This window comes from Sorex araneus, chromosome 8, assembly GCF_027595985.1.
Source record: "Sorex araneus isolate mSorAra2 chromosome 8, mSorAra2.pri, whole genome shotgun sequence".
In the NCBI taxonomy this organism is placed as follows: Eukaryota; Metazoa; Chordata; class Mammalia; order Eulipotyphla; family Soricidae; genus Sorex; species Sorex araneus.
In genome coordinates, this window is record NC_073309.1 from 5465022 (window position 1) to 5488444 (window position 23423).

Genomic DNA, 23423 nt, shown 5'->3' on the forward strand with positions numbered 1-23423 from the left:
CTATCACTCCAGCCCAAATCATGAGTCATGCATTGGCCGGGGAATCAAAACACGGGGCCTCCCGTGTGGCAGGTGAGAATTCTACCACTCAACCAGCAATGCCGCGACCAATATGACAATACTAAATTGGAAATGATCACTCTGGGCAAGAGCTGAGTGTTGAAAGCAAGTAGTGGGATAGACAGGAGAACTTCTCAGCATCTGTATCAGAAACCAGGATGCCTAAAGTGAGAGAGAGAGAGAGAGAGAGAGAGAGAGGAGAAGAGAGAGCAGAGAGAGGAGAGAGAGAGGAGAGAGAGGAAAGAGAGGAGAGAGAGGAGAGAGAGGAGAGAGAGGAGAGAGAGGAGAGAGAGAGGAGAGAGAGAGGAGAGAGAGGAGAGAGAGAGGAGAGAGAGAGGAGAGAGAGGAGAGAGAGGAGAGAGAGAGCAGAGAGAGCAGAGAGAGAGGAGAGAGAGAAGAGAGAGGAGAGAGGAGAGAGAGCAGAGAGAGAGGAGAGAGGAGAGAGAGAGGAGAGAGAGGAGAGAGAGGGAGAGAGAGGAGAGAGAGAGGGAGAGAGAGGAGAGAGAGGAGAGAGAGGAGAGAGAGAGAGAGAGAGGAGAGAGAGGAGAGAGAGAGGGAGAGAGGGAGAGAGGGAGAAAGAGAAAAAGGGAGAGAGGGAGAGAGAGAGGGGGAGAGAGACAGAGAGAGAGAGGAGAGAGAGGAGAGAGAGGAGAGAGGAGAGAGAGGAGAGAGAGAGCAGAGAGAGGAGAGAGAGGGAGAGAGGGAGAGAGAGGGAGAGAGGGAGAGAGAAAGGAGAGAGAGGGAGAGAGAGGAGAGAGAGGAGAGAGAGGAGAGAGGAGAGAGAGGAGAGAGAGAGCAAAGAGAGGAGAGAGAGCAGAGAGAGAGGAGAGAGAGAGGAGAGAGAGACAGAGAGACAGAGAGAGGAGAGAGAGGAGAAAGAGAGAGAGAGGAGAGGAGAGAGGTGTCTGCCACAGAGGCGGGCTGGGGTGGGGGTGGCCTTAAGGGGTTGGGAGGGAACCTGGGGCCACTGGTGCTGGGAATCAGACTGTGGAGGGATGGGAGTTGGAACACTATGACTGAAAAGCAATCATGAACAATTCTGTAATGCTCTATCGCACAGTGATTCAACAATAAAATTAAAAATAAAAAAAAAAAATGAAGACCTCCTCTCCAGAACCCTGGGTGGGGAGACGAGAGGACTGTGTGAGCGCCCGCACTAGAGAACTCTCACTGCACCGGCACGTTCATGCAGCCTGGCTCTCACACACCACAGGCTCTCGCCCGAGCGCGCCCCGGGCATCCTACAAGATCTGCACAGGAGACGAAAGAGAGGCAGGACCCGCCGGGCACCAGCGGGGCCCCCGGGCGCGTCCAGCAAGTATGCAAGGGCTATTTAAGCACTCGCACTGTGGCCGGGGGGACAGTGCAGCGGGCAGGCGCCGGCCTTGCATGCGGCCCACCCAGATTCAATCCCCAGCACCCCATACTGTCCCCAGCACCCCATGTAGTCCCCAGGACCCCATGCAGTCCCCAAGACCCCATGCAGTCCCCAGGACCCCATACAGTCCCCAGGACCCCATACTATCCCCAGGACCCCATACTGTCCCCAGGACCCCATGCAGTCCCCAGGACCCCATACAGTCCCCAGGACCCCATACTGTCCCCAGGACCCCATGCAGTCCCCAGGACCCCATACAGTCCCCAGGACCCCATACTGTCCCTAGGATCCCATGCAGTCCCCAGGACCCCATACTGTCCCCAGGACCCCATACAGTCCCCAGGACCCCATACTATCCCCAGGACCCCATACTGTCCCTAGGACCCCATGCAGTCCCCAGGACCCCATACTGTCCCCAGGACCCCATACAGTCCCCAGGACCCCATACTATCCCCAGGACCCCATACAGTCCCCAGGATCCCATACTATCCCCAGGACCCCATACAGTCCCCAGGACCCCATACTATCCCCAGGACCCCATGCAGTCCCCAGAGCCCATCAGGTGTGATCCTTGAGCACAAGAGCCAGGAGTAAGCCCTGAGCACCTCTGAGTGTGGCCCCAAAACCAGAAAGAAAAAAAAAAAGCAGCCAGAGAAACGGCAGAGCAGGTGGTGGGGCGTCTGCTGTGTATGTGGCTGGCCCGGCTCCATCTCCAGCACCGCGCAGGGTCCCCCAGCGTGCGCCAGGAGTGACCCCTGAGCACAGAGCCAGGAGGAGGCCCCAGAACAAAACAGGAAACACAGCAGCGCACATAAATGGCAAAAACGAAAATTCCTGGAACAAAGCGGGGTGGGAGGTAAGCGAACTGCCGAGGACAGGAGAGACACTCTGGAGATGGGGGCGACCTCACCTGGGCGACCTCACTCCAACCTACAGTGACCCCATTTGGGTCGTAGACTGGGGTGATCCCATCCGGGCTGTGGACTGCGGCCACCTCACCTGGCTTGTGTGTGCCCAAGTCATCTATGTGTCCGAGGGAAACGTGTCACGTATACACCCGACCCCAAAGCCGTGTTGTTGCTGTTTTGAGTCGGGCGCCACACCTGGCAGTGTTCCGGGGTGACTCCTGGCTGTGACCTTAGGGGTCACTCCCAACAGTGCTCAAGGGGCTGAGGTGCAGGGGTGCAGAACTGACTGCTCAAACTCGCCAGCCCCCAGAGCAGCTTTTGGCTTTTTTTGCTATTTTATTTTTTCCCAGTTCAAATGCATGGCCACATTAAGAAAAAAAAGAGAGAAACTCATCCAACCTAACAGGAATGTGAAGATAAGCTGGTTGCTTACTTGAGCATTAAAAGGGTTGGGCTTGCGTTTCCTGGCACAGAGTAGAACGCGTACCTCAGGCGTCCTCCTTGTGTGTGTGTTTCGGGGGGGGGGGGGGTGGGGGTGGGGGTGGAGATATGCCAGTCCTCCTTTTTCCCTTTCCCTGTTTCCTGGCTCTGCCTCTGGCAGCCCCCGGGGACCATATGGGTCCCTGGGGATTGCACCCAGGTTGGTGGCGTGAAAGGCAAGCACCTGGCCTGCGGGACCCTCTCTTGGACCCTCTTTTCTTTGGTGGTCCCAGAGACCCCCAGGCGCAAGGCAGGTGCTCCACTGCGGAGTGAGCCCCCCGGGACCCACGTGCGACACCTCAGAAGAGGCAGCTGCGTTTTCTCAGCGACTCGGACACTACCGGAGGCCCTTCAACGAGAAGCTTCTATTAACAGAACAAACAAACTTTGGACTCGAGAGCAAACATCCGGGGCTCTCCAAGCCCGAGAGCTGCTGTCACAGCAACTCACTTCTGCTGACCACAGACAGACAAGATGCAAAGCACGAGCGAGGGGCCGCGGGGTGTGCACCGCACAACTCCAATAAAACTTTATTTACAAAGACGGGCCCAGACGGCCGGGTTGGGCCCTGCAACAGACCTTGGCTTCTCTGTTGCTGTGGTTGGTTCTGGGCCGCGCCAGGGCCCGTTCGGGGCCTCACTCCAGGGAGACACACTTGGACATTCACCGTGAAGCCAGAGGACTGAAAACCTGGAAGGGCATAAAGGTGACCTTGAGCAGCAGGTTTTTTCCATGGAAGAAACACTCATCACAGCCGCCAACGGCAGCACCCTCGTGTAGCACGACCGCAGAAAATTTCACGTCAGACAGTTTTACGAGACTCTATGAAAGCGTCTATAATGAGAATCTCGTTAAAACAAATATAAAACAAATTTTTTTTTTAAGCATTCAATTTGCATCAAAATCTTATTACAGTGTTTGTTTCACCCTGAATTTCATTCAACTTACTATATAACGGCACTGGCTCTCCACCGCAAAGCGGGGCATTTAACTATAAACTACATCCTGCCTCTCCCTTTGTGTGTAAAATTGACAAATGTGTTGTTTTTGGATTCCAGAATTCTGGAGAAAGCCAACTTAAATGAATTAAGATGACTAATGTGTTGATTCTGCTTCCAATCCAACAAAATGTTCATGTAAGAACTCATGTCATATGACGCTGTGTGTTTCTGCTCAAATTTAACATCAAATATTGAATAAGGCAGTTTCCAAGTAAATTAGTGAGCTAAAAATATTCCTTCCGCGGAGCGAGAACTCCATCTTGTTTGAATAAATGGAAATGTGAGAGGGTCTCAGCTAAAGTACTTCTCAGAGAAGAAAAGAAGAAGAAAAATACAAACGCCGAGCCCGGGGCCGCTGATGACCCAGTCTCTGCACCCGGGTGCCGGGTCCGAGCCTGGCCGGCCCAGGGCGGCTCCCCCCGTGGTGACAGCCAGCCCAGTGCCCCCCGAGGCACCCGCACCGATCTCGGCCTTTCCGGGGTGTCCTGCTCATGATCGCCTGCCTGGCAGGAGGCGGCCAGGGCATCGGCCGAGGCTGGCACGGGCAGTGCCCTGCGCTGGGCGTCTGGGCGCAGATCGGCGTTTTCTCCGAGGCCTCCGCTGCCTTCCCCCGGCGTTTGGCCGAGGGGCTGCCGACGCTCTTGCACACGGGCCCACAGTTTTGTTTCCCGTCAACTAACATCAGCTCTCCGTCATGTCTCGTCTGAGTGATTTCTATTTCCACGGTGGCAGGAGCTAGACTGTGTTTTCTGTTTCGTTTTGTTTTTCACAAGCTGCTGGACGCGCTGCAAAGCCTGAATTGGATTCTAAAAACATTTACCGGGGACCATCCCCGAGTAAAATGCTGCGTGTCAGGGGCCGGGCATTCGGCTCATTTCAATACCAAATCAGCCCGGTTTTCTTCGATTAATTACATTTACGGATGACCAAATGCAGCATTTCAATGATTACCTTATGTGAAAATCAAATCTTCTAAGAGGTTATAAAACAGAGAGAAATTAATAGTTGGGAGGGTATCTCTCTCAAAAAAAAAAAAAAGAGAGAAAAAGAAATTTAAATTTTTATAAGGAAGAATTTAGAAAGCCTGGCTGTGGATATGGGAAGGACACAGAATATATGTATTTTGCCTCTAGGTTTTAGGTTCGGCTATGACAAGCTGTCAGAAACAGAGTATTTTTTTCTTTTACCTGCCAGTTACTTAGGAAATTTCCATTGTTTAGCAAAGGGTAATTCTGACATCAATATGTACTTTATTAATTACACATGGCTAAATTTCCATCAGGAAAGTGATCGCTACAAAAATAAACTAACATCGCTGGGCATATTCCTATTTCAAATTCTATACAATGCAATAAGCTTTTTTTTTTTTTTTATGAAACTACAGGGGAGGGGATTCTCTAAAGAGAGTCTAAACCTTTAACTGCTGCTGCTGATTATATTTCCTGGTAACTACTGGGATTTCTTAATTCCGTATGTCTGGAGCCTCCTGCCCTCAACCCAAATCCCAAACTGCACCGAAAATACATTTGTTTTTTGGCTAGCGGTACATTTATTTCCCCCCCTCGAAGGCTCCAGAATGTTCTCAGGGGAGCAGCACTGTTACAATCCAAGGGCCTGGAGTTCCTCCTGTGGTTTTGGTGCTCGCCTGAGCTTGCGTCACTTCTGCTGGTGCTTAGCACGTGCCCGGAGACGCTGCAGGAACTGTCGCCAACAGAGCTGCCTGATTTCACGCTGCTCATACGGTAGCACCAGGAATCGAACCTGCGACCTGATGCTTGCAAGGCAGGTGCTGTAAACACCCGCGGCAGATCCTGCCCACGGCCCATTTCCCCACCCACGCCACCTGTCCACCCCCAGGCCCAGGCACTTCTTTTTTTTTTTTAATACTTAGTTTTGGGTGTCACACCTGGCGATGCTCAGGGCTTACTCCTGGCTCTGTGCTCAGGGGTCACTCCTGGCTGTGCTTGGGGGACCCTGTGGGATGCGGGGGCGGGGGGGTCAAACCCAGGTCGGCCACGTGCCAGGCAAACGCTCTCCCTGCTGTCCTATCGCTCTGGCCCCAAACTTCTTTTATTTTTTTAAATTTTTTTTAATTTTATTTTTTTATTGAATCACCTTGTGGAAAGTTACAAAAGTTTCAGGCTTAAGTCTCAGTTATACAATGCTCAAACACCCATCCCTTCACCAGTGCACATATTCCACCACCAAGAATCACGGTATATCTGGCCCCAAACTTCTTATTTTTAAGCTGGAAGCTACAGAAATGTTTTCTTCATTTTTCTGAAAGGGAAACAGGAAAGTCACATCGTTGAGTGAAAAGTCCCGAAAGGCCCCTGCGTGGAGCGTGGCTGTCACGCGGGTCCCCGTGTCTGGACGGCCATGGAGCTCAGCTGCCCTGGTCCTCGGGCTGGTCCTGGGGCGGGTGGCAGGAGCTCGTGGCCCCCGAGGGCTGCCCCTGGGGTGGCACTGGGTGGGGCCTGGTGCCCGGCTGTGCTCAGCGGCTGCCCGGGTGCGAGGTCTCCGAGCCCAGAAGCTCGGGCCCCCCTTGCAGGGGGAAAGACCAGCCATGCCCAGCCCCGTGCAGGCGCCAGTCAGGTCCGACCAGGCCCCAAGGACAAGAGGAACCACAGACAAAGAGCCGGACGCACCACGCGGGCACGGGTGAGGCTGCGGCTGGGCCCGGCTCCGTCGGACTCGGCGTCCGCGGCTGCAGCTGCACCCAGGGGAGCTGAGAGCCGGGCCCGGGCCAGCCGTGCTCCTGGTCACCTTCCCGCCTCTGAGGGGCCCCCGAGGGGGACGGCTCTGAGGACCGTGCAAGACTGTGGGGGCCGCAAACACCCTCCGGGGCTCCAGCAACCCCGCGGCTACCAGCCGGCTCCGCACAAACGCCAAGGAGGCGGGGGGCTCCCCACCCGAGACAGTGGGGACGGGGGAGGCCAGACACGACACGCCCGGGGGCCCCTCCCGGCTCTGGTCCTGGCCCGGCACCCGGATTTTCCACCTCCGGCCAGCACGGCCACTAGTCAGACACAGCCTGGCAGCCCGCTGCCTCCTGTCCAGGCTCCGTCCGGAGAGGAACCGCCTCCGCCCCTCGGGGACAGACGGGTCTCCCTCCCGGCCACCCTCTGGTCGCTGCCGCCAGAGGGGCGGGGCAGAGGAGACCCCACACGGGGCGCAGGCCTGCAACCCGTCCCCGCCTGCCATCAGCCCCTCCCGCCCGCCTCGAGGCTGGCCTCGCTCTGCTCCCAGCACCCGGGCCTGAGGGAGGGGGCCTGGCAGAGCCCCAGGCGGCCCACGGAGGGGTGAGGGCCCCCAAGCCTCACCCGCGGCCCCCACACGCCTCCATTGCGCTCAGCCCTGCCGCGCAGCCGAGGCCTTCTGAAGCATTACAAACTAAGAAACAAAATAAAACAAATCAGGGACATGTTTTACACATCCGCTGGCAAGTGCAATAACATGGTTCCTAACACGAGAAGTAAATTTAATAAAAATTAAAGAGAAATATTTCACGGGAGACAGAATAATTAAAAGGCACCCTGTGCAGTCAGCAGAACGGGGCTGGCAGGCGGCAGGGCCGCTGCGGGGGCAGGAAGCCTCGGTCCCGGGGCTGGGCGCGCGCGTCGCCCCCTCTGCGGGTGGAGTGACTGTGCCCACGGCTGCCAGCGTGTTCCGGGGGCAGCTGACGACCGCCACCGCGCGGCCTGGCGGGAAGGGAGGCTCGCGCCGGCTCCGTGTCACTCCTCATTTCGTGGCATCGGGGTAATTCTCGGGAGCAGGGCACACGGTACGACCCCGCGGCTTGTAAGAGATTCCATTACAAGAGTAATCATTACGGAACCTCTTAGCCCAGATGCGATTCCTGACGTGTTACAACAAGTTGGGCACGCATTGTGAATTTCAGCCAAGGTTGATAAAGTTCAATAACTTGGCTAACCAACCATGTGTACTGCTCATTACGGGAGTAATAAATAGATTCATCAAAACGGACATGAAAAAGCCATAAGAAAGCCGGATGCCATTTCCAGCCTGCCTCGTAAAAGCACCCCTCGGACTTTAATCTAATTTTATACGTAGTTATCACACCTACCCATCATTCACTACCAGGCCCATATAAAACAATCCTCTGCCCACATCTGCATGCTAAATAAATTCCAGTTACAGAGGCGCACGCCCCATCCTGGAGTCCGCAGGAGTCACAGAGTCAATTCCTGCCTGCGCGTCCCACCCCTGAAGAAACAGCCCTCGAAAAACAAACCAGGGCAGTTGGGCCGGTCCCTTCCTGTTGACACGGGGCTGGGCGAGGGGCGAGGGGCTCTGCTTTAGTGGAATTCTTATTTTTCCGGAAGACGTAGGGGCCGGAGAGAGAGTCCAGCAGGCAGGGCGCTTGCCTTGCACATGTCCAGCTGGGGTTCGATCCCCAGCACGCCAGATGGTGCCCCCCGAGCCTGCAGGAGTGAATTGCTCCCTGAGCACAGAGCCAGGAGTAAACCCTGAGTACAGCAAGTATGACCCCAAAAAAACAAAAACTGAAACAAAACCAGAAAGGCTTCAGGGTTACTTATTCTGCAGCTACTGGAAATGTCCCAGGAAAGAAAGGAAGTGCGGATTGCCCTCGGGGCGCGTGGGGGGAGCCAGGACAGAGGGAAGAGCCCCGGGACCAGAGGGCAGAGAGGGATGGAGCATGGACCCCCCCCCCCTCCAGTGGCTACACTGACTTCCTAGGGAGCCGGCACGGGCGAGACGTGCCGCCGACCAGCCCGACCTGGGCAGAGCGGGGGTCTCCCGCGTGCAAGTGTGGTTCCAGCGGGCTCCCTGGCCCCACTCGCTTCTCCTTCCTCCTCCTATTTCATTTTTTATTTTTTTTTTGTTTTTTGGGTCACACCCAGCGATGCTCAGGGGTGACTCCTGGCTCTGCACTCAGGAATGACCCCAGGCGGTGCTGGGGGACCCTATGGGATGCTGGGAATCGAACCCAGGTCGGTCAGCCTCGGACAAGGCAAACGCCCTACCCACTGTGCTATTGCTCCAGCCCCTTATCATCATCATCATTATTATTATTATTAAAAACAGAAACAGCTGGGAGTGGAGCTGGTGGCAGGAAACGGCGCCACAACTCCTCCCGGCAGTGCTTGGGGGCCACCGTGGGAGGTTGTCATGGAAACTGCCAGGTGCCTGTCAACTACCCAGAGGCTAAAGCCCCCCCCTTCACTCGGAAACTGCCCCGGTGCTGGGAACCCCCCGTCTCTGAACCTGCTGTGGGGAGCCCTGTGGCACGGAGGGGACCACTGCCAGGCCTCGGCACGGTGCGGGTCAGCCTGTGGTGATCTGTGGCCAGCAGCCCGGGGGACGCTCCTCCCTGGCCCCGTCCGGCCTCGGCTCCCTCCGCCCTGGCCGCCGTCCGCTCGCTGCCTGTGTTGGGAGAATCTCCCTCTCGCCTCAGAGTCGCGCCTTCTTCCGACGCCTCACGGCCGCCCGCAGGACAAGGAACACCCTCCCGACGGCGGCTCCGGCTCCCCTTCACATCTGCCGCCGCGGCGAAACACGACCGAGGGCTCGGAAACCACGCTGGGCTCTGAGCGAGGGGAAACGCTCCTGACTATTAATCACACATCACCTAAATCATCACAAGCGCAGCCAAACTCAGCATCACTGGGAAAAAAAAAAACAAAACCACTCGGCATAAGGAGAACATCCCGGCAGGGACGTGCTTGCCTCTCTCAGAACGGGAGCACCGCCAAGCTCCTGCAGACTGGCAGGCATCAAGGTTCGGAGAGATTAAAGCACAACCTGAAATGGAAGAGACGGCGCGAGCAGCCGGCGACACGGGGACTCACGGAGTCGGGAAGGAGGGCGTCTCCGCCAGCTGCCACCGCGGGAAAGACAACGGGTCAGAGCAAAGGAACGGGAGGGGGGCGCGAGGGGCACCCGGAGACCGAGAGAAGCGGGCAGGCCCAGCGGTGTCGCCGCTAACACCCGCACTCAGCGCCCTGCCGTGCACGGACGGACGACAACAGAGCCGGCCTGCGGGCCCGGCCCACCGCCGCCGCTCCCAGCTCAGCTCAGAGAACGTTCAGCCACGGCGAGCCGGGAAAAGGCCGCGGGGCCCGTCACAACTGTCCACTTTCCCGGTGAAACGCACACCCGCAAGGGGACGCGCGTCTGCACACGGCAAGAGTGCCAGGCGGGGAAGCCGTGGAGGGCGTGTAAACAGGCGTGCGGGCCCCGGGGCAGGCAGCCCAAAGCTCCAGGGGCAGGTGGGCGAAAGCCAGCAGCGGTTGCTCTGCAGGGGGGGAGGGGGGGAGTCCGTCCCGACACCTCCCGCCAGCCACGGAGAAGAGACGCACGGGATCCCAGGCCGAGTCTCCCTGGAGCCCCTGGCCTCCAGGAAGGCCTCCGGAGCGCACAGGGACCGGGCTTTCCATAACTAAGACGGAAACCTGGAAGCTGCTCCTGAGAGACGGGGGTTCGGCCTCCCGGCCTGAGTGAAGAGACGGGGAAGGGGCGGCCGTCTGGCTCCACCCCAGGGCTGACGCGAACTGCGTGTGCGCGGAACTGAGAGATGCCAAGGACAGCAGCCGCCCCGGGGCCCCGCAGGACTGTCCAGCCCTGCCCGTGCCTGCTCTCTGCCTGCTCTCACCCTGCTCAGCGGGCCCAAGAAAGCACCGTGTGGCACCAGCTTGAGGCGGCCGCGGGCCTCTGTGCTCTCTCAGAAGCCGCAGGCACCACCAGCGGAAGACGGATAGGGGGGACCTTGATACGGCACCCCGAGGTGAGCCGGGGAGTGCAGCTGCCGTGGGGGACAAGGAGAGATGCGGGGCACGTGTGACCCCCCTCCTGCCCCCTGCACACTCCTTCAGGGGCCCACGGGGCCCACCGTAGGCTCTGCTGCAGGTCTCGAAGACGCACCAAGGAACTGAAGCGAAGGAGCCATCGGGCCCGGCCCCGCGTCTCCCAGAGCGCCAGTGGAGAGCTACGACCTCGTCCCACCCCGGGGACACCTGGTGACGTGTGTGCACGCCTTCCCCAGAGCGGAGGGAGAGAGGGAGAGAAGGCCTCCTCTCCGCGCATTTACACACGGTGCCGGGAAACAGGCCCGCGTCTGTCTGCAGGGGAGACGGCACCGCGCGGAGAAGAGCGAGAGAGGAGTGCGCCCGCCCGCACCCGGCCGGGACCCCGCGGCGACACACGAGCAAACACAGACGCATGTCAGGTTCCCGTGGCCGCCACCAGCAGGGCTCCCGGAAACGTCCCCGTCGGACACCCACTGCCTCGAGGTCCCCGTCCTCTCCCCCGGCCTCTCCAAGGGCTCAGGATCTCGTCTCGGCCCCTGTCCGGGGCTGGACGCCGGCCACAGGGAGTGTCACTGCACCTGGCCCGCGGCTCCTTCCCGCCAGCGTCCGGGGGGCAGGGGAGCTCGGCCGCAGCACAGACTCGCGGCTCCTGGCAAAGCCTCTCAGAGCCGGGCTCCCCTTTTGGTTTTGTTTCAAAAGTGACATTTTTTTTTTTAGTTGGCTTTTTTGGGTCACACCCGGCGATGCTCAGGGCTGAGTCCTGGCTCTGCACTCAGGAATGACTCCGGGTGGTGCTCAGGGGACCCTGTGGGATGCTGGGAGTCCAACCCAGGTCGGCCGCGTGCCAGGCGCACACCCTCCCCCCGGTACTATCCCTCTGGCTCCAACTTCTTTCTTGTATTTGAAAACCGTCGACGTTTTTGCCTTTGGAATGAAAATAAAGGCCACGCGTCCAGCCCGACGACACCCCCCACCCCCCATGGCCCTCAGACACCACCAGCCGCGGCCCCTAAGCCACCCCCGGGCCCGAGCCTCCGTGGCCTGCGGCCAGCCAAGCTCTGCCGTCCTCACGGAGAGTGTGTCCGAGGCATGGAGCCCGGCCCTGGGTTCTCGCCACCCGGCCCACGTGCATCAGGGGCGACCCCGTGGGGTGCCTGCAGCAGGCAGCAGCCGGGGAGAGCCCCAAAGCCACAACCAGCCCAACACCACTGGCCAAACCGCCCGTGTGTGTGTGCGGGGGCTGGGGGGGGTCAGAGGCAGGCCTCCATTTTCTCCTCTGCGCCACGGGGAAGGAAGCTTGCCTCCGCCTGAGGGCCCCCCTCAGAGGGAAACCTCCCCCGGTGCCCAGATCCCTAACACGAGGGGTCTACACCCTCCCCGTGAGACCCCCACAGAGGGTGGGGGAGGGGGCCTCTCAACAACCATCCCCCATGCCCCCCCCACCCCGAACCACACGGGCAGTGGCCAGTTCACAGGGGGACAGACTTGGAAACGGGCGTGGGAGGGTCAGAAGCCGCACCCCACCTGAAGGCAGCCCCAGCCCTACGCTCCTCAGCCGGCCCCTCCCGGCCCCGTCCTACGACACGGGCGCCCTCGGCTCCCAGCACTGAGGGGACTGTCACCTGAGGCCGGGGAGACCCCCGGAGCCCAGAGGGGTGGATGGAGAGTCCAGAGAAGGGAAGTCACTTGCCCCAGTCACTGGGCCACGGGAGGGGCTCAGGGCAGCTCCGCCCCCCCAGGGGGCCCCCCCACACCCCTGCACCCCTCCTTCTCTCAGAGAGAAACAGGCTGCCCGACGCTGCCCGGACTGTCAGCAGAGCTGATTTCACGGGGGCAGGAGCCGGCTCACGGGAGGGGAGCTTGGAGGCAGGGGTGAGGGGGTGCAGGGGGCGGGGCGGGAGGGGGACCATCAATGAGGCAGGGTCCGGAGGCGCACAGGGAAGCCAAAAAGAAAAACAAAAACCAAAAACCCGTCACCTGGGAGAGCGTTACCTTGGGACTCTGGCACAGGGCCGGGGGCCAGCAGGGAGGGCCCGGGGAGCCCCTCCTGAAATGCAGAAGCCCAGGCCGGCCCGCGCCCTGCAGGGCGGCTACGTGACAGCTGAGGCAGATGCTCTCTAGGAAGCCAAGCGGGTGACGGGCCGAGTCCTTTCTCACGACTGCCTCTTAATCCTGAGACAGAACAGGCGCTTAGAGGTGATGCACACCGGGAGATAAATTAGAGATAAATTCTTTTTTTTTTTTTGCTTTTTGGGTCACACCCGGCGATGCACAGGGGTCACTCCTGGCTCATGCACTCAGGAATCACCCCTGGCGGTGCTCAGGGGACCATATGGGATGCTGGGATTCGAACCCGGGTCGGCCTTATGCAAGGCAAACGCCCTACCCGCTGTGCTATATCGATCCAGCCCCGAGATAAATTCTTTAAAAGAAAAAAAAAAAGGAGAGGGGGTGCACGTTCCAAAATCTAAATTGCACCACAGGAAGCAAGCAAGCCATCAGCGATCAACACATACCCAACAGTGGCGCGTGTTAAGATGGAAGGACAATTCGTGACACAGAAAAAAGCCAACACGAAGAACCAGTCGGTCGGGTTCATCATCAGCTGCCAAGGTGGGCAAGGGGGGGGGAACACCATGAATGAGATGATCAGGGGAGGAACAAACACAGCCCTGGATACAATTCCACCCCCTGGGGGGGGCAGGGGGATCAATCTGCAGTGTGCTGGGGGGGGACGCTCAGCCCCAGAATGCTCACTGCGCCCCCCAGTGCACCCGGGAAGGTGCTGCAGGCAGGGGGAGACGCTCACAGACGGCCCAGGTGCAGTCCCCAAGGACAGGCGCAGGAAAGGCTGCAGGTGCCCCGACCGCCACAGATGGGCGCCCCCCGCGTCCCGCACGTCGCGCTTTCACCTGCAGCAGGTCCGAGCTGACCACCAGCCAGTCACCTTTCAAACGACGACTTCCGTGAAATCTGCGGGTAAGTGGCTGGTCATGGAGAGTCTCACGCCGAGTGAAATGAGTCGGAAAGAGAGGGACAGACACAGAAGGACTGCGCTCATTGGTGGACTGTAAGATAACGTGAGATGGACACCCAAGGACAGCAGACACAAGGGCCAGGAAGACTGCTCCGTAGCCGGCAGCCCGTCTCATGCTGGGGGAGAAGGCAGCTGGGACGGAGAGGGGTCACCAGGCTGATGACGGCTGGAGGGATCGCTCGGGGTGGAAGGTGTGTGCTGGAAGCAGACAAAGGACCAATCGTGATAACCCTCAGTGTCTGCATTCCAAACCCTAATGCCCAAAAGTAGAGAGGGAGAACGGGGGGAACTGTCTGCCGTGGAGGCAGGGGGAGGGTGGGAAAGGGGGGGACACTGGTGCTGGAGAATGTGCCCTGGGTGGAGGGATGGGTATTTGATCATTGTATCACTGAGACTCAAACATGAAAACTTGTAACTGTATCTCACAGTGATTCGATAAAATAAAATAAAATAAAATAAAATAAAATGACAACTTCAATGAGAAGGCCCCCAAGCTACCAGCCCTGGACTGGACAAGGCGCGTGGGGCTCCCGTTGGCCCAACTGCCCCCCCTCCATTTTCCATTCCCCGCAGGGGACGGGCACTGAGCCACAATCTTCCTGGGCTGCAGAGGGCAGCGGCTCCAGGGCTGGGGGACCCCAAGTGGTCACCCCCCTCTCTGGGCTTCATGCCGACGCCAGTCCACAAAAGCTGGAGGTCTGTGGGGGGGTCAACAGCGGCTGTGAGGGCAGACACACCGTCCCCGGAAGCCCACAGACGGGTCGGCACCAGACAGCACCCCGGGGCCCATCGCGAGCCCGTCCGTGTGCAGCAAGAGAACTCGGGGCAGGGAGGGGGAAGACAAGGGCAGGCCTGGGCCAGGGTCCACACGGCCATGCACGGAGCAGCTCGGGTTCCAATTCTGTTCCCTGAGAGACCTGAGCAGGGTGACCCACACCCAGCACCGCGCCCTTTGGCCCCTGCCTCCCTCCCTCCCTGCCTCCCTCTCTCCATCTTCTAAAATCTCAGGTCTGGAAAACCCCACGACCGGAAGACGACTTGAACATGAAAGATCCAGGAGACCCAGCAGAGTCTGGGAAGCAAATAATTCACAGATCTGAAACAATGAGATTGGAAGCAAGGCACCCAAACCGTTATAGCGCGACACGCCCCGTTTCCCTGGTTGGGCGCGGCTGTGCGGGTAAAACCGGCGCTTTACGGAACGCAGTTTTATGCATTAAGGAAGATAGCACGGGGGTGGCCAGAAACCCTCGAGTCTGGACCGTGGTCTGACCACCCTACAGGAGTCTTAATTCAAGGGCTGTCCACGAGGAGGCCACTGACTGCTGCCCGCCGGTGGGGCCTCTCTGCAAAGGGCCACCAGGGGCCCAGGGCCACCAGGGGCCCAGGGCACGGCACCATAGCCCGAGAACGAGGTGCTGGCGTGAGGGGTACCAGCGACAAGAACAGCTGGACTTGGGCGCGAGACATGTGACAGGCAGGTGTGTGGTGTCGGGGGCTTTGGTTCTTATGAGGGGGACGGGGAGGGATCACTGGGGAAAACGAGGGTGTAGGTGCCGGGTGCGCTCCCGTGCGTTCATCCTGCCCCCCACCTGAAAGCCTGAGAGTCAGAGGCTGGGCAGAGCCCAGGGTGTCTCATCCCCGGAGCCAGGTTTCTGCTCGGGGGCCAGGGGATCAGCGGGTGCCCGAGGGCTGTCTGTGCAGAGACCGGCTCGAAGGCCCCCGTCAGCCCACGTCTCCGCAGGCCCGGCTGTCTGCTGCAGCCTCTGGGTCCAGAGGCCTCGGGATTTAGGAATCTGAAACGAAGCCCAAAAGGACACATTTTCCCCGAGTACAAGAGACACATCATTAATAACCCCCCTGGCGGCGATAAATCACATAATACTGGGGAAGGCGGCGGCGGAGAGACGGTGAAACCGGGTCGGGAGAAATCGGAAGGCGGCCAAGGCGCTCTACGCACAGGCATCCCAGGGAAACACGCAATTTCTACTTAGGAAAAGAAAAATCACGTCACGGACAGGCCAGCGCACTCAACACCAGGAACGCGGGAAAACACACGCCCTTGTGCGGCTTGGCAGAAGGGGCCCTCCTGCGACAGTGGCCCTTTTACTCACCCCTCCTGCGACAGTGGCCCTTTCATGCACCCCTTAGCATTCTAACACAAAAGCCAAGGGAAAAAAATAAATAATTTTAAAATGAAGGGGAAAAAGAAAAGAGAACGGAACACTAGGAACAGTCTTCAGTGTGAACCCTCTGGCCGGGAAGCGCAAGACCGACAAGTCGTGAGGGCACGTGCGGGCACCACTGAGGCAAGAGTACCCACGGCCAGCTTTTGTCTGGCTGAACCGAAGGGCCGCAGAGCCCCCTAGTGGGGGAAGTGTGAGAAACGCCACGAAAACGCCTGCAGGCCAGCGGACCCCCGGGCCATCACACCCTGTCACAGTGTTAACAAAGTTATTTTGTTAAGTAAACAAAGTTATTTCAGTTGGGGACTACATAAATCTACCTCCAGGTTTTAAGACCTTATAGAGCACCTGTGATCTCTGTTAGAAATCCAGTGTTTAAGCTCCTCTCTAAAGCAGGAACTGGAGGATTCCTGTCAGGTGCTGTTAGCACCAAAATTAAAGGACATACTAAACGTAACAACAAGCATGAAATTCAACTGATCTCATGACAAGAATCTGTCTCAACTATGAGTATGCACATATATATGTGTATATGTACATACATATGATAACAAGTAGTAACCATATGTTATTTATTTACATGTTTCTTTACTAAAGCTTTACATGTGGTTATCAAATTATGAGATCAGGCTCTTTGGATTATTCAATCTGTCTCTTCTCTGAAGAAAGATTGATCCTCTGAAATGCTGTGTGACTTCTATGCATATTTAATGCTGAGGAATATTTCAATGCAAAGAGGCTTCTTAACTCATCAGGTACTAAGTTTGAATTTTTTGTACTATCATTCTAAAACATTCCCCATTCCTGTGGGGGAAACGGCAAGAGTTTCCCAGAACAAACAACTTCAGAGTCATTGGACTTAAAATCTATGGGTATATTGGGGCCAGAGCGATAGCACAGCAGGTAGGGTGTTTGCCTTGCACGTGGCCAACCTGGGTTCGATCCCCGGCATCCCATAGGGTCCCCCAAGCACTGCCAGGAGTAATTCCTGAGTGCAGAGCCAGGAGTGACCCCTGAGCATTGCTGGGTGTGACCCAAAAAGAAAAAAAAAATCTATGGGTGTATTTTAACACTGGCGAGAAAGCTTTAAAAGCTTTCAGTTTAAAGTGGGAGCTCAGGTCCCGGTGGGTTCTGTACATGATTTCAGAAATGTCCCCCCGACTTGCTGAGTGCCAGGGTCCTTGTACAGAAGACCCAGGCCAAGATCTCACGTGAGTCTCACTACAGGCAAAAAGCGACTGTCACAGCCTCTGCCGAAAGAGCACGCGTAAGCCACGGAACGGCTTCAAGACAGCCTGTGGTCTCGGAGTCGTGGGACCTTCGGGGATGGCGGGAAGCCAGTGGCCGGGTCTGGGCTCGGGGCAGGACTGAGTCTGCTCAGAAGAGAGCCCCGGCGTGGCGAGGCCGAAGCCCGCCCTGACCACGAGGGCGAGTCTGACTCGGGAGGACACAGCTCCGCCAGGTGGACGGCGCTCTCCCGGGCTCTGGCAGAGCCGGTCACTGTGCTCCGGAGTGAGCTCACTGTGACAGTGACCCACAGGAGCACAGGAGCCGCCTCAGCCGTACCCCGTGACCACAGCGCGTGGGCCAGACCCGGGCGCCCCCCGCTGGCCCACGAGGCCCGAGTTACCATCTTCACCTCAGCACTCACAAGTGTTCTGGGATTTCCCCAGGGAAATCTGCAATGCCTGCATTTGGTTCCGAGGAGAACAATTTTAGGGATGACTTTGGTAGTCTGAAAGCGCAGTTTCTGTATCTCAAAATATGTCGGTTTTAATATTTAAGTGTGTGTGCGCACACACACGCACACATGCATGTGCACACACATGCACACACACATGCACACACAAGTACATGCACATATGTGCACACACGCACGTACGCACACACACAACTGGAATGCCTATAAGAAATCTTAAGGAGATGAGTATGTGACATAAATACCAATAGAAAAATGGAAGTGTCAGTCTGAGAATCCATTTTACTGGCATACAGACCGAGGTGGCAAACCTGCCTTTGTCCGAGCAGGAAGAACACAGCCTTAGTCCTGCTAATGGGTCCTCCGGCTCAGAGTCGAAACCAGGCCAGCCCGGGTCGGGTCTGAAGTCGCGAGACCGCACACAGCTCAGTGTTATGGGGGTTCAAAAGGTGAAAGTGACTTTTCATCCTGACCAAACTCTGGAAAGGGACTTAAATTACCAAGTGCTCCCCGCAGCGGCCTAAGGTCGCGGGAAAACGAAGGAGATGCATCATCACTGCCGGCGCCAGGCGACGAAGGGGCCTCATTCGCTCGCGCCTGTTAGCGATGCGGACACGGCCGCGTGCCGAGCCCTGGGTCCGAGCCAGCCCCCCAGCCCACCAGCATGGTGCCGACCCCACAACAGTGGGGACCACACACCGCCTGGACGTCCCCCCGAACTCCGCCCGTGGTCCATCTATTCCCGGCACCCGTGGCACTGCGCAGGTGAGGGGCACAAACACCCAGCATGGGCCTGGCGGGGGGAGGGGCCTGGCTGGGGAGGGGCGTGGTCGGGGAGGGGCGTGGGGCCAGGGGAGGGGCCTGTCCGGGGGCGGGGCCTGCCGGGGCGGGGCCTGGCCGGAAGGGGCCTGGCCGGAAGGGGCACCGCCAGCTTCAGCACCAAGAGCACTGGGTTCCGTGGGCAGCGTCCAAGGCCGACAGTGGCCTCCAGAGAAGCAGCCGCAGGACCGTCCAGGATAAGACGGCAGGACGGCCTGAAGCAGCCCCGCCCGAGTGCGCGCTGGCCCCGGCCCGGCCCGCCCAGGGCCCCGTGGCACGCGCAGAACCATGCCCCCTCCCCTGTGTCCTCCAGGCGGGGACAGTGGCCAGGGGAGCGGAGGGCTGAGCCCCACACAGGCAGGCCACCAGCTGCCACTGGCCATGGGCAGGGTCCCCGGGGCGCCGCAGGCCCTCAGACCAAAGTCCAGGCAAGGTGACCGTTAGTCTCCGAAGCCCAGGGCTCCCCAGAAAGGGGGTCGGGGAAGGGGGGGGAGGGGGGGACGGGGAACTTCCTGCGGAGAAAGAGGCCCCACCATCCGCCTGGGGCCTGTGGGCGTCCGACTCCAAAAGTTTCTCCAAACCGTGACTGACCAGAGTTCGGGCCGGGAACGGGCCTGGTAAATCCCCTTCACTGGGCAACACCCCCCCCCCCCCGCCCCCGAGAGGCACAGGTACAGGTGCAGGCGTCCGCGGCCAGTGCTGGCCAGCCCTGACCTGGACAGCTCCCCCAGCCCCCAATGACGTCTGCAGCAGCCCCGGGCAAGCAAATGCACAGGGGCCTCTTCCCACGCCCCTCACAGTCCTCCCTGGGCGGAACTGGGGGACCTTCCCGCTGAGACCCGGCCCTGCGGCCCTCCCGGCTGAGCCTCGGGACGGGACCTGACGGGAACCGTCTCGAATCTCGGAAACGCCACGCCAGCCCCTCAGTCTGAAACGCAGCAGCTCCCTGTGCCCCCGGCACATAGATGCTAGCAGGGCCTGTCCCCGGCCACGGGGCCTCAGGACAGACGCTGGCCAGGCCACAGTGGACGGTTCCCTCTAAGGAGACGGGCTCCCTCGAGTGGCGCGAGGAACGCGCTGGCGGACCCCCGAGGCTCCGGCAGGAGAGGAGCCAACGTCCCCTGCCCGTCCTCTGTCTGCCGAGGCCAGCGGGTGTCCACAAGGGCCCAAGGAGGGGCAGGAAGCCAGCGGAGACCAAGAGGGGAGGGAGGCGGCAGGCGTAAGCAGGAGCAGGGCGAGGGGGGAAGCTGACGGGGGAGGGGGAGGGGGAGGATAGGCGAGGGGCGTTGGCATGTGGGGCCCCGGGGCCAGAGAGCACGCGGCAGGTGTCTACAGCTCGGACGCGGACCGCGCTGGCGGGGACAGCTGACCCCGAGGGCCGGGTTCTCGCCGCTCAGGCCAGGGCACTCGAGCAAGGACACACGGATCCACCAGGGGCCGCCGGGCTGGCCTCAGGCCCCCGCTGGCCAAAGACGTGTCTCCCGGCCCCCTGGTGCCAAAGGGGCGTCCCCCTTGCGGCCTTCTAGCTCCCAGTCCCGGTCACTGAACGCGGGCAGGAAGTGGGCGGGGCGGGCGGGGCTGAGTCTCCAACCTGGCAAAGGACTGGGCCCCATGTGGGACAGGGGGAGGCGCTGTGGGTGCCCGAGAGGAGGCCACAGGGGCCACGGCCAGTCCCTTCCGGTCTGGATGCCCCCGGCAACAGGACCGTGTCTAAACCCCGCAGGCCGGAGCCCGCCGTGACGCGGGGGCGGCCCGAGCGAGAGCAAAGCGCTGGCCCACGCCGCCCGTGGGTGGGGGCAGGGACGGAAGCTGCAGCAGCGCGCGGGGGGGCGGGGGGGAGCGGAGACCCCCAGGCCTACCTATGCCCGAGTTGGCGCCCGTCACCACCACCACTCTGCCCGACAGGTCGCGGCCCTGCAGGATCTCCATGGCCGTGGTGCTGCCGTCGTACTTCTGCCGGATGCTCGGCTTGGCGGGGCTGTCGTCCACGGTGAAGGCCAGCCGCGGGTCCAGGTAGGTGGTCCTCTTGTTGATGTGGCTGCGGGCGGGGCGGAAGGGCAGGTCACCCAGAGGACGCGGCCAGGGGACACTCCGCACCCACTGGAAAGGGTCGCGCCCCCGGCTGTCTCTCGGGCTCCAGAGGGAGGATACTCGCCCGAGGGTGCTCTTCCCTTCAGAGGCATCAGAGGCGGTGCACAGGCCTTGCACCTGGGTATCACGGCCGGAGAAGCACCGTCACCCGCTTTACATCCATACAGCCGTGTCTGCGGGACTAGTCAGTCTACACCTGTGCATTCTGGCTCAGCCCCCCCCCCCCCCCACACACACACACTACGCAAAGACTAAGAAAAACTGAGAGACGAGAGGAGACTCATGAGAAAAGTCTTTACATGGCGGGAAATGTGCACAGGTGAAGGGACGGGTTTTGGAACCTTGTGTGCAGGGGTATAAGACGGGTGTTGGAACCCTGTGTGCAGGGGTATAAGACGGGTGTTGGAACCCTGTGTGCAGGGGTGTAAGACGGGTGTTGGAACCCTGTGTGCAGGGGCAGAGGACGGGTGTTGGAACCTGTGTGCAGGGGTGAGGGACAGGTGTTGGAACCCTGTATGCAGGGGTGAGGGACAGGTGTTGGAACCCTGTGTGCAGGGGTGAGGGACAGGTGTTGGAACCCTGTGTGCAGGGGTGAGAGACAGGTGTTGGAACCCTGTGTGCAAGGGTGAGAGACAGGTGTTGGAACCCTGTGTGCAGGGGTGAGAGACAGGTGTTGGAACCCTGTGTGCAGGGGTGAGAGACAGGTGTTGGAACCCTGTGTGCAGGGGTGAGGGACTGGTGTTGGAACCCTGTGTGCAGGGGTGGTGGACAGATGTTGCAACCCTGTGTGCAGGGGTGAGGGACTGGTGTTGGAACCCTGTGTGCAGGGGTGGTGGACAAGTGTTGGAAACCTGTGTGCAGGGGTGTAAGACGGGTGTTGGAACCTGTGTGCAGGGGCAGAGGACGGGTGTTGGAACCTGTGTGCAGGGGTGAGGGACAGGTGTTGGAACCCTGTGTGCAGGGGTGAGGGACAGGTGTTGGAACCCTGTGTGCAGGGGTGAGGGACTGGTGTTGGAACCCTGTGTGCAGGGGTGGTGGACAGATGTTGCAACCCTGTGTGCAGGGGTGAGGGACTGGTGTTGGAACCCTGTGTGCAGGGGTGGTGGACAAGTGTTGGAAACCTGTGTGCAAGGGTGTAAGACGGGTGTTGGAACCTGTGTGCAGGGGTGAGGGACAGGTGTTGGAACCCTGTGTGCAGGGGTGAGGGACAGGTGTGGAACCCAAAGAGGGGGCCACCGTCCAGCCTGTCTCTCTCTCTCTCTCTCTCTCTCTCTGGGACCTTATTCCAAAGAGGGGGCCACCGTCCAGCCTCTCTCTCTCTCTCTGTGTCTGTCTGTCTGTCTGTCTCTCTCTCTGCAGCTCTGCCTACGTGGGGCTCACAGCGCCTATCTGTAGGGCTGGAACATCTTCCTCTCACAATGAAAACGAGTCCCTTCAAAATGCAGAAGGGCCGAGCCTCGCTTCCATGGAGGTGACACTTACTCGACAAAAAACACCTGTCCATTCTCATCAGTCTCCTGCTCCCATCCATAGGGCAGATCTGAAACACAGAGAAGACGGGGGTGGCAGGGGAGACGGGTGCCCAGCTGGGCGGGGGAGGACCGGCCCCGCCCCCGCCAGGGGGACTCTGCATCAGGCAGGTGGGGTTGCACCATCACCCCAGCTGAGTCCAGCGCCCTGCCCGCCCTGGGGAAACCGGTTTCCCTCCTGCCAGTGTGTCCTGGGCCAGGGCTCCTGCCAGCTGGAACCCGGAGCACGGCCCCGGGCGCACACCTGCCTCCCCCTCCGTGTCTCGGCCACATGCCGCCACATCCCTCAGCACCTTCCCGTGGGTCCCAGCGGTCCTGGCCATGCGCTGCCTTTTCCGCTGGACCCGAGACCTCCGCAGCATGGGGACTGTCTCAGGGAACGCCCCCCCCCCCCCCCCACGGTCACCTCGACGGACTCCACCGAAGCCAGACACGCCAAATCCCGTGACACAAGCCAGCTCGGACAGAGCAGCCTCAGGGGCCCCGCAGGGGTAGTCAGGGGCCCCCGACACTAGCCTGACGCCCCAGCCCAGACCTGGCCACCTCCAACACACCCCCAGCAGCTCCCCACTGCGAGTGCGGGTGCCTGCGAGGGGGAAGCTTCCAGAACACCGCCCGCCTGCCGCCTCTCTGCTGGGCCCTTTGTCCTCGAGGACGCAGGCCTGGACATCGAGGCTGTCTGCTCGGGGTGGCATACACACCTCCGGATATGCGCTTTCTCTTTCCAGTTTTGGGGTGTTCCCACTGCGTCTTCTCCTCCGAGTGACTGTGGAGAAGAAATGTTACGTAGTCACAAAGCAAGGATTACACTGGTAAGAATGAATTTTATCGCACCGAATGTTTTCTTTCCAAACAGAACTCTCTCTCGAGGGGAGTGACGTCAGGCGTCGGGAAAGGAAAGAGGCAGAGTCTCGGGTGACCGAGCACCTGCTCGGAGCGCCTGGAAGCCAGGCCTGAGGAGCGAGCTGGGCAGCAGGAGGACGGAGAGGGGAGGACGTGGGCCCCAGAGGGTGGAGGACGGGGCAGGGAGGGCATGGGCCCAGATGATGAAGGATGGAGGGAAGAGGAAGGGTGTGGAAACCAGAAGATGGATGGATGGATGGATAGATGGATGGATGGATGGATGGATGGATGGATGGATGGATGGATGGGGGAGGACATGAAGCCCAGAGAAGGTCACGTCCCGTGGGGTGTCCCGTCCTGTGGGTTGTCCTATTCTATGCGGGGGGGGGGGGGGGTCCCGTCCCGTGGGGGGATGGGCAGATGAACAATTAGAGGGGCGAGGACGTGATCCCCTGTGATCCCCAGACAATGGTAGGGAGGAGGGCCGACTCCAGGGATGGACAGATGGGGAAGGAAGGGGAGCCCCGAGAATGGACGTAGGATGGATGGATACGGAGGGGACCCAGGAGACAATGGATGGACAGATGGATGGACTGACGGA

At 59.7% G+C, this 23423-nt stretch overlaps 1 protein-coding gene across 3 annotated transcripts in view; it reads right to left on the reverse strand.

Annotated features, from left to right (window-relative positions):
• WWOX (WW domain containing oxidoreductase) overlaps positions 1 to 23423 on the reverse strand; it is a 641404-nt gene that overhangs the window by 615473 nt on the left and 2508 nt on the right. For all 3 annotated transcript variants that reach the window (XM_055145002.1, XM_055145003.1, XM_012931903.2), the window contains exons 2-4: positions 22681 to 22745; positions 21933 to 21990; positions 20219 to 20397 (exon numbers count right to left, since the gene is read on the reverse strand). In XM_055145002.1, coding sequence (XP_055000977.1) covers positions 20219 to 20397; positions 21933 to 21990; positions 22681 to 22745 — 302 coding nt within the window. The remainder of the gene's footprint in view (positions 1 to 20218; positions 20398 to 21932; positions 21991 to 22680; positions 22746 to 23423) is intronic.